At 40.8% G+C, this 12,189-nt stretch overlaps 1 protein-coding gene across 8 annotated transcripts in view; it reads left to right on the top strand.

Annotated features, from left to right (window-relative positions):
* The window catches only part of PPP2R2B (protein phosphatase 2 regulatory subunit Bbeta), a 376,594-nt gene that overhangs the window by 164,196 nt on the left and 200,209 nt on the right, over positions 1 to 12,189 (top strand). The window contains exon 2 of one of the 8 annotated variants that reach the window (XM_036313819.1): positions 4,933 to 5,017. The exons of the other annotated variants lie outside the window; for them this stretch is intronic. Within the exon in view, the coding sequence (XP_036169712.1) occupies positions 4,981 to 5,017 (37 nt within the window). The 5' untranslated portion in view covers positions 4,933 to 4,980. The remainder of the gene's footprint in view (positions 1 to 4,932; positions 5,018 to 12,189) is intronic. 8 annotated transcript variants of the gene reach the window in all.

Below are 12,189 nucleotides of genomic sequence, written 5' to 3' on the forward strand. Positions count from 1 at the left end.
CTGGGTGAAAGGGCTTTGGCAATGAGCTTGGCCCTTAGGTTCAGAGCCCCTTCGGTTTTTGTGTCTTGGCTGAAACAATAAAAGTGAAGTGATATCTCTGACATCAGCCAATCATTTCATAAGGGGGCTGGGAAAGCGTCTGGATGAGTCAGAAAAAATGTGCAATGATGGAAAAGCCACCTCAGAAAAAACGTCCTAGAGCCCATGGGTCAGAGCCAGTCCCTCTGCACATGAAGGATCTCACAATCTGTGTTTATTGACACAGAAGGTGGTTTTAATTACCCTGAAGGAATTTCTGGCATGTTTTGCCAAAGCCAGCCTTAAGATGTTTAATCAGTGGATTAGTGACAACCAGACCTACTGGAAAGGTCTGCACATGGGGGCAGCTGGTCAAGTATATACATTGCAATGTGACTGTTAGTGACAGACCGTAGGTATGTTTTATCAGAGTAACATAGGCAAGAAAATACAACACCTTGAAATGTTCTTGACTTTGAAAATTGTGGCATGTTTCATGTTTGAGAAGCCCTGGTTTCCTTTGCAGTCATTGATCGTGGTCTCTAAGCAACCTTCATAACTTCTGTTTGTTTGTTTTTTTATTTTGGGTAAACTTGGCAAGATGGTCTAGAGCAGTGGTCCTCAACCTTTCTAATGCCGCGACCCTTTAATACAGTTCCCCATGTTGTGGTGACCCCCAATTTCATTGTTACAAATTGATCATAATTAAAGCATTGTGATTAATCACCAAAACAATATGTAGTTATATATGTGTTTTCCGATGGTCTTAGGCAACTCCTGTGAAAGGGTCGTTCGACGTAGCCCAAGATGTATGTAAAGGCACCAAAGGAATGCTTCCATGATTTTCTCATCTTTGCTCTTGAATCTTTTGGTTGTACTCTTCCAATGAGATGTAAAAACACTCCATACTCTAAATACTTTTATTCGTCTCTCCAAGTTTAACTCCAGATGGAATTTCTTTCTACCCCTCCCTGCATAAAAATGTCCTAGCACTATCCCCTTTCACTGTTTTCTCCATTAAGCCCCCAAACTCTACTCTCTAATATGGACCTGCAAGGGAGAAAACATGACAGCATGAAATCTGAATAGGAACCCAACGGCATCTTTAGTGAAGTGCATTGAGCCCCTTTGTTGAGCTACTGAAAGTGTCTCTGACCTGCTTAGTACCAAAGTAGTTTGGTGATACTCCTTTTGCTTACACAGAAAGGTTTCTCAGGCTATTTCATACCAACATCCACTGATCTAGGGATTTGCCAGGCTTAGAGGGATGTGAGGTCATTGGAAACATCCCCTTTAACAACTGAGCAAAGAGTTCCATGGATGTCTTTGGTAATTACCAGTTTTAAATAATCCTCTTTCCTCTTGCCTTTTAAATTAGCTTATCAGTAAACGAACTTGGCTGATGAGGTTGATATGTTAGTGGCAAATTTTAAGCATGAAAGAACTTACATAATGTAAAATAATCTTATACTGTGACAGGGTTTTATATTTTTGTAAAATATTTTCACAGCTTTCATCTACTATGCACAACAAATTTGAGAACAAGTTTTGTTTCTTTTTCATTTCCTCAAGGAGGAGACTGAGATCCAGTGAAGCTAATCAACTTGTCCATGATCACATGGGTGGTTTGTGGTGGAGACAAGACTGAGGTCCATAGATTCTGGTTCCTAGGATAGAATCTTCCCATGATACTAGAATATCAAATAAACTTTCTTTTAATTTTGTTTTTCAATTATAGTTTACATTCAATATTATTTTGTACTAGAGGCCTGGTGCACGAATTCGTGCATGGGTGGGGTCCACTGGCCTGCCTATGGGGTGGGGCTGGCTGGGGGGAGTGGCCACTGGTGGTTGGCCACTGGCCCAGCCCCTAGTCGAACTCCTACTTGAACTCCCGGTCAAGAGAACAATTTGCATATTAGCCTTTTATTATATAGGATTAGTTTTAGGTGTACAGCATAATGATTAGATAATCATATACTTTATAAAGTGGTCCCCTCGATATTTCCTGTACCCACCTGGCATCATACATAGTTATTACAATATTATTAACTATTCCCTATGCTGTACTTTATATCCCCATGACTATTTTGCAACTACCAATTGGTACTTCTTAATTCTTTCACTTTTTTCACTCCCTCCTCTCAGGTAACCACCATCAGGCTGTTCTCAGAGTCTACGACTCTATTTCTATTTTCTTTGTTCATTTACTTTGCTCTTTAGATTCCACATACAGGTGACATCATATGGCCTGTAGGTGTTGGCCACCTACATCCTTTGTACTAATTCTTAGGGGAGAACAAGTACCATAGCCCTTGTATTGTTGGGCTTGGGTGTGAGATGTGTCCATTCACTGTTGCTGTTGCCAAATAGAAGTGTCCTGGGGCCACAATCCTGGCTATTGGCACAACCTTAAAGAAATAGGGTTTGATGATTTTAAAGATGTGGAAAAGCCAGTAAACTTAGCTCCATTTCACAACTGCACTCTATACCCAAATATCTAACTCACAAATATCTGTCTTGTGGAACAAGTAAGAGAACAGGGAAGGAAGACAATGGCTTGATCATCACCAGAATCATTGTTATCCCTGGAACAATAATATGAAGACAGAAAAGCTATGTTTACTGAGCGGTTTTTATGCACTAGGTACATCTTTCGCTTCATTTCCACTTATGTGAGCAGTGAGTTCTTTACCAAGAAGATGGAAAAGAACTTAAATCCTCTAACTGTAATTGCTCCTATTAACATTGGGACAATCATAATAACCACCGTCTATATTGTTGTGAGGATTCAGTCAGAGTACTTGTACAGTGGTTAGTTCAGAACCTGACATAGGTTGAACATTCAATAAGTGGTTGTTGGGTTGTTTTTAGTATTTCTGGAAGCTTTAAGTGGTCATAAGTATTATTTGCACTGGATCGTTCTGCCCTCCAAATTTCTAGAGTTTAGGATTATACTAATATATATGTATATATCTATATATATCTATAGATAGATAGATATATCTATAGATATATATATCAGAGATATTGCAAGTTTAGTTCTCAACTACTGCAATAAAGGTAATCATAATCCTTTTGCTGGTGGACGTCTTGTCTTCAATTTGTTAAACCTGCAACATCTGTGAAGCACAATAAAGGCGAAGTGCAATGGACAAGATGTGCCTGTACTAAAGTGGTTAAGAGCACTGACTCTGGAGGCAGCTAGGTTTGTATCCTGGCTCCATCACTTGCTAGTTCTGTGACCTTGGACAAGTTATTTAACCTCTCTAAGCCCAGGCTCCTCCTCTGTAAACTGAGGATAACAATGCTAACCTCCTAAGGTGGTTGTGAGTACAGGCATACCTCGTTTTATTGCACTTTGCTCTATTGAGCTTCACAGATGTTACATTTTTAATAAATTGAAGGCAAGACCTTTCACTAGCAAAGAGATTATGTCTCATTTTTATTGTAACTATGGCTTTATTGCGGTGGTCAGTAACAAAACCTACAATATCTCCGAGGTTTGCCTGTATTAAATATGAAAGTGTGTGTAATGTGCTCAGGACAGTCCCTGGTACACAGTATGCAGTAACTGCTCAGTCATGTTAGGCTGTAGCTCCATGAATATTAGTGCAGTTATCTGTATGTCCTAAAACGTGGTCGGCAAACTGCGGCTCGCGAGCCACATGCGGCTCTTTGGCCCCTTGAGTGTGGCTCTTCCTAAGCCTTAGGAGAACCCTAATTAAGTTAATAACAATGTACCTACCTATACAGTTTAAGTTTAAAAAATTTGGCTCTCAAAAGAAATTTCAGTCATTGTACTGTTGATATTTGGCTCTGTTGACTAATGAGTTTGCCGACCACTGTCCTAAAACATAATCATTACTTTCAAAAGGCAGTTGTTTTGATTACAAAACCAAGGAGAAATAAGTTAAGACAACTTTAATCTATGATCCATATCAGTTCTGGCTGGTGGTGATTGATCCCTTTTAAATAATAAATATAATCTCAAATAATAGTAAATGAAGCCTTGCGAGAGCCTAAGCCAACTGATGCCCTTTTCTGAATATGAAATAAAGCATTAGGAAGTTAACATCCATTTATCCATTCTGTGTACTATCAGGATAGTTTTTAAAGATAATAACTTTGAGCTATTAAAAAGTTAATGGTAACAGATTAATTATAAGTCTCTTTTTCTATATTAGTGGTATGTTGAAACCTCTTAGTAAGGCTTCATTTTGTGAGTTTTTTCTAAATCTTGCATTTTTATTTTTAGCACTTCTTCTTGTATTGCCCTATTCATAGATTCTCCTAGGTTATAATCTTATATTGCTGAATACTTAAGAGGAAGGGAGCCCCCTCCAATCCATGAAATGACCTGCTCTTATTTCTGAATGCTTACACTGCTTCCAAGTTGTTCTGTGTACCAAAGCATTGTCCCCATTTTTTACCCATTGCTCTAGCCCTACAGTCTGAAGCCTTACCTCAAAACCTCCGTATCCTACACCCATATCCCCTCTCCAACTACATGAAGATCGCTCTCCTAACACCTCCAGCCTCCTGACAATGCCCCAGATGCCCAGTCGTAGTTGTTTTCACCTCTAACGTGTATGAGAATCACCTGGAGTGTTTGTCACCTAGAACCTGCTGGGCCCTTCCCCGAGTTTCTCATTTAAGAGGCCGGGGATGGGCCCTCAAGTTTGCTTTCTATGGGTTTCCCAGGTGCTGGCCCAGGCAGCCCTTTAAGAACCACTGCTCTCCAAACCGGAAGGCAGCCCCCTTCCGGTTGAGGAGACTGGAGTACAGGGAGGTTGTGTAGCGTTGCTTGTGTCCCCTTATTAGCCTGGCTATTGACAGCCAGGAGCCACCTCACTATGTACCCGAATGGCACCACCTCCTGGCGTCTGGATCTGAACCCCGTGTTTGTCACAGGAGCCAAGGGAGAACCCAAGACAGAGGCTAGTGGCACAATTATGAAGCATGAACTATCCAGATGAAAGCACCTATGGAAAGAAAGGTATTAATATCATTATTTATACCTACTGTTCTTAATAAAATAGCAATGTGGAAGTATTGACTAGTCTCAAGTGCTTCAAGTTGTTCTGTGGAACCCAAAGCTATTTATTAAGTCACCTTTTAAATAGAAAGTATAAATGGGAAGCATTGTTTGGTTTACTGTTTTCAGAACTAAGAGCACGTTTTGATGTAACATGTTGCGACACAGCCGTGACGAATTACGACTGGTTATAAAACAGTGGTTCTCAACCTTCCTAATGCCACGACCTTTTAATACAGTTCTTCATGTTGTGGTGACCCCCAACCATAAAATTATTTTCATTGCTTCTTCATAACTGTAATTTTGCTACTGTTATGAATCGTAATGTAAATATCTGATATGCAGGATGTATTTTCATTGTTACAAATTGAACATAATTAAAGCATAGTGATTAATCACAAAACAATATGTAATTATATATGTGTTTACCGATGGTCTGAGGCAATCCCTGTGAAAGGGTCGTTCGACCCCCAAAGGGGTCGTGACCCACAGGTTGAGAACCGCTGTAAAGGACCAGGAGAGAGAGAGATTAGGCTAGATGAGAGCAAACCCTGCTTTGTGGATGCTAGAGAATGGAATCAGTGGACCAGATAGATATACTAGTATTAACTCCTTTAACAAAGAAAAAGGTTTGGGGGTCAGGAGGTGACGAAGGAGACCATATGAACTTCTTATTTTGTGTACAATGAAGAATGAAGGGTCTTACCACATGGGGAATTTTGAATTAGGAAGCAGGTATAGAAATCTCTGTGCAATAACTTATAACCTGTACGAAATGTTCAGACGTCTTTTCAACATAACCCTTAAGTAGTCCCACCTGACTTGGAAGATGCACCATGAAGAGTTCTGCTAGCTGTTAACAATTCAGTTCTTGAACCTGTGTGGTGAGCTACTTAGCTTTACAGCCTTTACCTGTGGCTGTATTGAGGTGCCCTGGAAAGTAAAAGTTAATACACTAGAACTACATATTTTTATTGAAGAAAAAGAATCATCAGAGATTCTCCCTTGAGGTGGAGTTTGTAACAGAGGTAGATAAGAGCTTGGAGAGTGATCAAAGAGGAAGACATTCAAAACGAAGAGTTCCCTTTAAAAAGGAATTGGGAAGGAAATATTTACCATAGGGAAATGAAACTAAATAGGTGGTCGGAGACTTTGAAGTAGAATAAAACAAAGATCAGATGCATATATTCATGTAGATGTATATGCATACATGTTTATGTATATTCTCCATCAGCCTGTGGCTATAGATGTTTCAGGCATTGATGTCCGAGGAAACTGTGCAACCTTAGCTTTTACACGTCTATAGATTCCATACAGGTTATAGTCTTAACGTACTTTTTTACATAAGATTATAGGAGGAGCAGGGTTTGCTTTTAATTATACCTGAGGTGTTTGTAATGTAGAGTTCAGCTCTTTCCTTGCTATGGAAAATTTATTTTTCTTTCTGACCTATTTTTAAAAAGGATTTACATCTGTTGTAATTCCAAGGTACCTTTCTTTCATTCTTTTCAATCAAGTAACCTTTTTTAATGTATCCTGAGGTGATACTGATTGGAGGTCTGAGTTTTCTTTGGTTTGCCCTCAGTAATGCTACTTTAATGGGAGGAGACTCGATAGACTTTGGATGAATTTCCCTGGAGTTTCCAACTTGTATGCCCTCTTTACCTCCTCCAAGAGGGAGGGCTAAGGGAAGGACTGAAGGGTTTGTTACTTTGTTGTGTTATTCTGGTCTGTCATGTCTGGCTCAAATTTTTCAAAAGCTGCAAGTGAGAGATAGTTCAGATCAGAATTTTAAGAGCCTGTTGTGAGAAAGAATGCCAAGGACGAATATCTGCTTTTCACCGTGCGTCATCAAGTGCACATGTTTTTGAAAAATCCTTTTGAAGTACGAAGAAGGTGTCCTTTTCAAAATGCTAAGGGGTTAGTAACTGTGTAAGCAGTGTGCATAGCTTCGGGAATAAGTGTGAGGTCTAAAATGAATGAGTGTGTGCGTTAACATTATGTGTCACTTCAAGGCATTATTTCCACATGTTACTTTCTTCAGGAATGGAATTCATTAGAATTTGGTTAAAAATTGCCTTGAGTTTTCAACATGAGATTAAGATTATTTAATGGCACTATGAAGTATGAAGTCATGTATGACTGTCTCTGATTTCCCAAAGTGCTCCATTGAGAAATAATACTTTCATATGTGGCCGCAGGTTGGTATGAAAGGAGCCTGTCGTCCATCCTTTTATTTATTAAAGTATTTACTGAGCACTCACTGTGTGCCCGGTGCTGTACTCTGCACTGGGGATGCAAAGGTGTAGAACATAGACCTGGTCCTTTCACTAAGAAACTCATGGCCTGTTGTGGGGGACACAGACAGAACAACAGGCTATTATAATGAAGTGTGAGAAGTTCTGTGATGGGGAAAGTACAAGGGACTGTGAAATGATCTAAGAGGCTCAGAGGAGGGCTCATGAAGGAGATGGCTAAGCCGAGACCTGGATGAGCAGGAGGATGCAGGTCAATGAAAAAGAAAAGAAACGTGTTCCAGGCAGGGAGAATGGTACAGTCCACAGGTAATGACAGTCCTACCTGAGTTAGTAGTTAGGTGACTTCAGGAAAACGTCTGTCTTGAAAATTTGGTTTTCTTATCTTCCTGTGGGGGATAATGGATAGTGATAATGGTGGTGGCATAGATGGCGGGTGGTGATGGTGGTGGAGAAGGAGGAGGAGGAGGAGGAGGAGGAGGAGGAGGAGGAGGAGGAGGAGGAGGAGGAGGAAAAGAGATAAATATAGCAGTTCATATTTAATGCATACTTATTATGTGCCATGTTTAAGTATACTAAGCACTTTGCATGCATTCATTACTATGAGAGTTGTACAGTAATCTTATGAGGTAGCTACCATTATTATCTCTGTTTTACAGATGTAGAAAGGTTAAGTGGCTTGTTCAAAGCCAACCTGCTAGTAAGTGGAAAAGCCAGGATTCAAAAACAGGAGTTGAGTCTAGAGCAGTGGTTCTCAACCTGTGAGTCGCGACCCCTTTGGCAGTCGAACGACCCTTTCACAGGGGTCGCCTAAGACCATCCTGCATATCAGATATTTACATTACGATTCATCACAGTAGCAACTTTACAGTTGTGAAGTAGCAATGAAAATAATTTTATGGTTGGGTCACAACATGAGGAACTGTATTTAAAGGGCCAGAAGGTTGAGAACCACTGCTCTAGAGCCTGTATTTCCACCATTAGTATGCTCTGAATAATCTGACTTTTTCATAGGGCTGATTCAGAGGTGAGCAATCTCACCTGCAAGAGCCTTTGAAACTGCATGGAACTCTGTACTGTCATTGTGCACATTGAGCTGAGGCACAAGTCATGTGCTCGGTAGCAAACCTGGAACAAAAGTAAAAATGGTTTCAGCCATCTGTGGGCTGCCAGTACTTGCCTTGTTACCAACTCCTTGACTTCTGTGGCCTCCGCACATTAGAAGTCAAAAGTGACATTCCTGGGGACATTTTTTGAAGCAACAGAATGTTAGATGACATGGACTATGGATTTGCTCCCAAATGGCAATTGCTGTGTTAGAAAGTCCTCTGACATTTCTGAGCTTGTTCATCTCTGTTGAACATTCCCTGACTGCTTAGCACAGAACAAAAGGGAGGCTTGGCAAGAATCCTTCCCCCACCCCCCACCCCCCAAGACCCTTGGCTTCTAACATGGATAATACAAAGCCTCAAATGGACTTAAAATTCTGGACTATCCAGTTGACCTGTACATATCTATAATCTCTATCCTGTCTCCATTTTTTTTTTTTTTACCAAATAGACTCTGTTCCTGTCACCTCGCTGTTTCTAACACTCCCCAGCATGCTCCTTGCATTTATTGGCCCACTAATCAGCCAGTGTGTTGTGAATTTAGGTCTGCCTTTGCTGGTATCACACAAGCAGATCTGTATTGATGGCCAGCGCATTAACACCATTGGGAATAATTGAGACAGTTGGGAGAGGCGGTTGCGTACTCTTTGCGCACAAAAAGCATGACGCCACCACAAAGGGAATGGCAGTTGGACAATAGGGAGATCTGCAAACCAAATTAATGGATTCTTTTGCATCATAATTCAGTTCTGGAACCTAATTGTTAGTTTAAGTCCCACTTGAGACCTGATTAGGTGTGGGGTGGAGGAGGACTCTCTTTGGAGGCTGGATTTGAGCTAGTGTGAAAGGCAGGACTGTGTAATTCAGATATACTAGTGAAATGCAAACCGTTTCATGTAATAATGGTCACTAATGACCTGTAATCAAACTATGATTTGTTAGTTAAAAACAAAGATATAATTAGTTTATTTGCTCAGGAGCATAAATGGAAGAATTTATCAATCTGCTGATTGTTCCATTGGAAACTGGAGACTGTAGGCTGCAGTATTCGTCTTGAGCTGTGACACCTTGGGGGCTGCCATCATCAGTTGCTGAGATTCTCCCAGCTTGTCCACTAACCTGTCATAAGTGCGGTCTTCAGCAAAAGGGGACCAAGAGGATATTGGTGCCTTTTCTCTCTGGCTTTTCCTCTTGATAAGCAAGCCACTGCAATTTTAATTTTTCTTCTTCCACTCTACTCTGGTCTTATGCTTCAACTGGCTAATATTCTCAAAGTATCACCATTCAGTCAGCACATATGTAACATAATTATTGAGGGCCAGTTATGCTCCAAACTCTCTCCTAGGCCTTAAGGTTCATAAGGGTTATCAAGCAAGGCTTGATTCAATATTTGTAAATTTTACATGCTCACAATCGATGTTTTTAAGATGTTCTCTCCCACTAACTGCTCCTTGTATTACTTATCACAAAAACCAAGTGAAAAATCTCTTGGCATGGCATGGCCAATGTGGCTCAGTGGTTGAGTACTGACCTATATGAATGAGGAAGTCATGGTTCGATTTCTGGTCAGGGCATATGCCCGGGTTGCAAGCTCGATCCCCAGTAGAGGGTATGCAGGAGGCAGCCATCAATGATTCTCTCTCATCATTGATGTTCCTGTCTCTCCCTCTCTCCTCTCTGAGATCAATAAAAAAATACATGTATTTTAAAAAATCTCTTAGCATGAAACAGATACTCTCCTGAGATATGCATCTTAGAGAACAAGGCACTTTGATCCTTTGGGGTACATCAGAATTGGCAGTAGAGATTTTGAGAGATTATTGTGACTTTTTGGGAAGGATATACCTGTGTTTTGCCTGGTCTTTCATTTCATTTGAGGGAGTTGATACATTTAAATCCTTGTGAGGGACCATGACATTAGAACATAAAATCCTTTAATCCTTCATCAAGTGAAAATGCTGTGACCTATTTGATACCACGGAGCCATGATGCTACAGGTTATCCTGGTGGGGCATTTGGATCACTTAAGCTCATGCTGAAACAATGAGCATGATCTCACTCACATAGAACAGAACTTCTTTCCTTCTCAGCACTAATCACACACTTCTGAAATGCACTAATCTGAAATGCCTATTAATCAGTGTTGGCTTTTTCTTCCACTTGAGGGTAAGTGCCTGTGTCTCTTGGTCAGCATGTATCCCAAGGTCTAACAGTGCCTGGCATGTAATAAATATGCTCAGTAATATTTGTTGAATGAAATGCAGGCACACTGATGAGAGCTTGAAAAACAATAGTAGCATTTGGGATTATTGTGACTTAAAGCAAAATTACTTGATAATAGGGATCTTAAGGATTAGGTCTAGTAGATGGTCAGCACCATAGCTAACTTCCTCTGGGTAGGTTATTTTTCATGTCCCCTTCCGTGCAATATCTATTTCTATGCATTAATAGCCAATATGACAAAAGGGATCTCCTGGTTCTTTGGAAACTACCAGTGCCTAGCAGTGATCTTTCTTCTACTTATCACAAGGGTGACCAATCAAATTTCTGGTGTGAAATGACATATTCTTCTGAATCCAAAGAAGTGTAATGTTCGGGAAAACCTTGACAATAGTGTGGGTAGATGGTGCAGTAATTTTGCATTCATTTATTCAATAGATATATATTGGGCACTTCTTGTGTGCCAGGCATGGGGTTAGGTGCCAGGTATATAGAGTAACAAAGCCCTCAGGGAAAATAAAGAATCAAAGAATAATAAAGATAAATGTACAGTTGTGGCTGTGATAAGCACTTGTGGTGACTTGGGCATGAGTAAGAGGATTGGACCTGAAAAGCTTCCCTGGTGAAGGGGTGACTGTGCTAAATCAGGAAGTCGTGGGAGAAGGTGATGGAAGGTTGACCCAGGCAGAGAGAACTGTGTGTACAGGGCCCTATAGTATTAGCAGGAGAGAGAGTGTGTGTTCAGAGGAGTAAAAGGTGGCCGGTGTGACTTGAGTTCCCACAGGATGGGCATTAGACGAAAGCCACCCCTTGCAGATGCTTGAGGATATACGAGGCCTTTATTGCTTTGTATCTGAGGAGTGAAGGGAAACTGTTAACATGTTTAAATATGAGGGCAAAATGAAGAGCAGCAACCAAATTTGTTTCCGAAAATGATCAGCCTGGCTACAGTGTGAAGAACAGACTGGAAATGATTCAGAATAGATAGAAGGAGACAAGTGGTTTATTCATAGGAAACTGACACAGAGCCGACATAACATATGCCCATGTGAGGCAGTCCCCAGATAAAGCACGTATCCTTGCAAGAGATTCAAGATGAGTTCCTCCATGGTATAATAGAGACCTCTTCAAATGTCCTCCGTGTCATGCACACACACTTACCCAGACATAAATTAGCATCATTAATGCAGAGTGTCACGTTCCAGCCCGGTTCCCCTTCCAGCCAGTGTGTCACTTTAGCACCTTCTCCTTTGTGCTTTCCCCTTTGCCTTCAAAGGCTGCTCTCGGGTCTCATTTTCCTCCCCAGAAGTGTGCGATTGGTTTTTCTGCCACGCGATTAGAGTGATCCCCCACTTAGAGTCTAATCGGCCATGGATGGCTTGGTGCCTGTGCGTCAAGAACTTGGAAAATATATTAAGACATCGTCCAGGGTGGAAGCTCTGTTTTGACAATGATTATGCCTATTATCTATTTTAATACATGTAAATTGCTGCGGAGAAACAAGCCATTTGATGCCACTTGAATCCTTTTCAGGGAAGCCTGAATCCTT

This window comes from Myotis myotis, unplaced genomic scaffold (genome assembly GCF_014108235.1).
Source record: "Myotis myotis isolate mMyoMyo1 unplaced genomic scaffold, mMyoMyo1.p scaffold_m19_p_6, whole genome shotgun sequence".
NCBI classification, from domain to species: Eukaryota; Metazoa; Chordata; class Mammalia; order Chiroptera; family Vespertilionidae; genus Myotis; species Myotis myotis.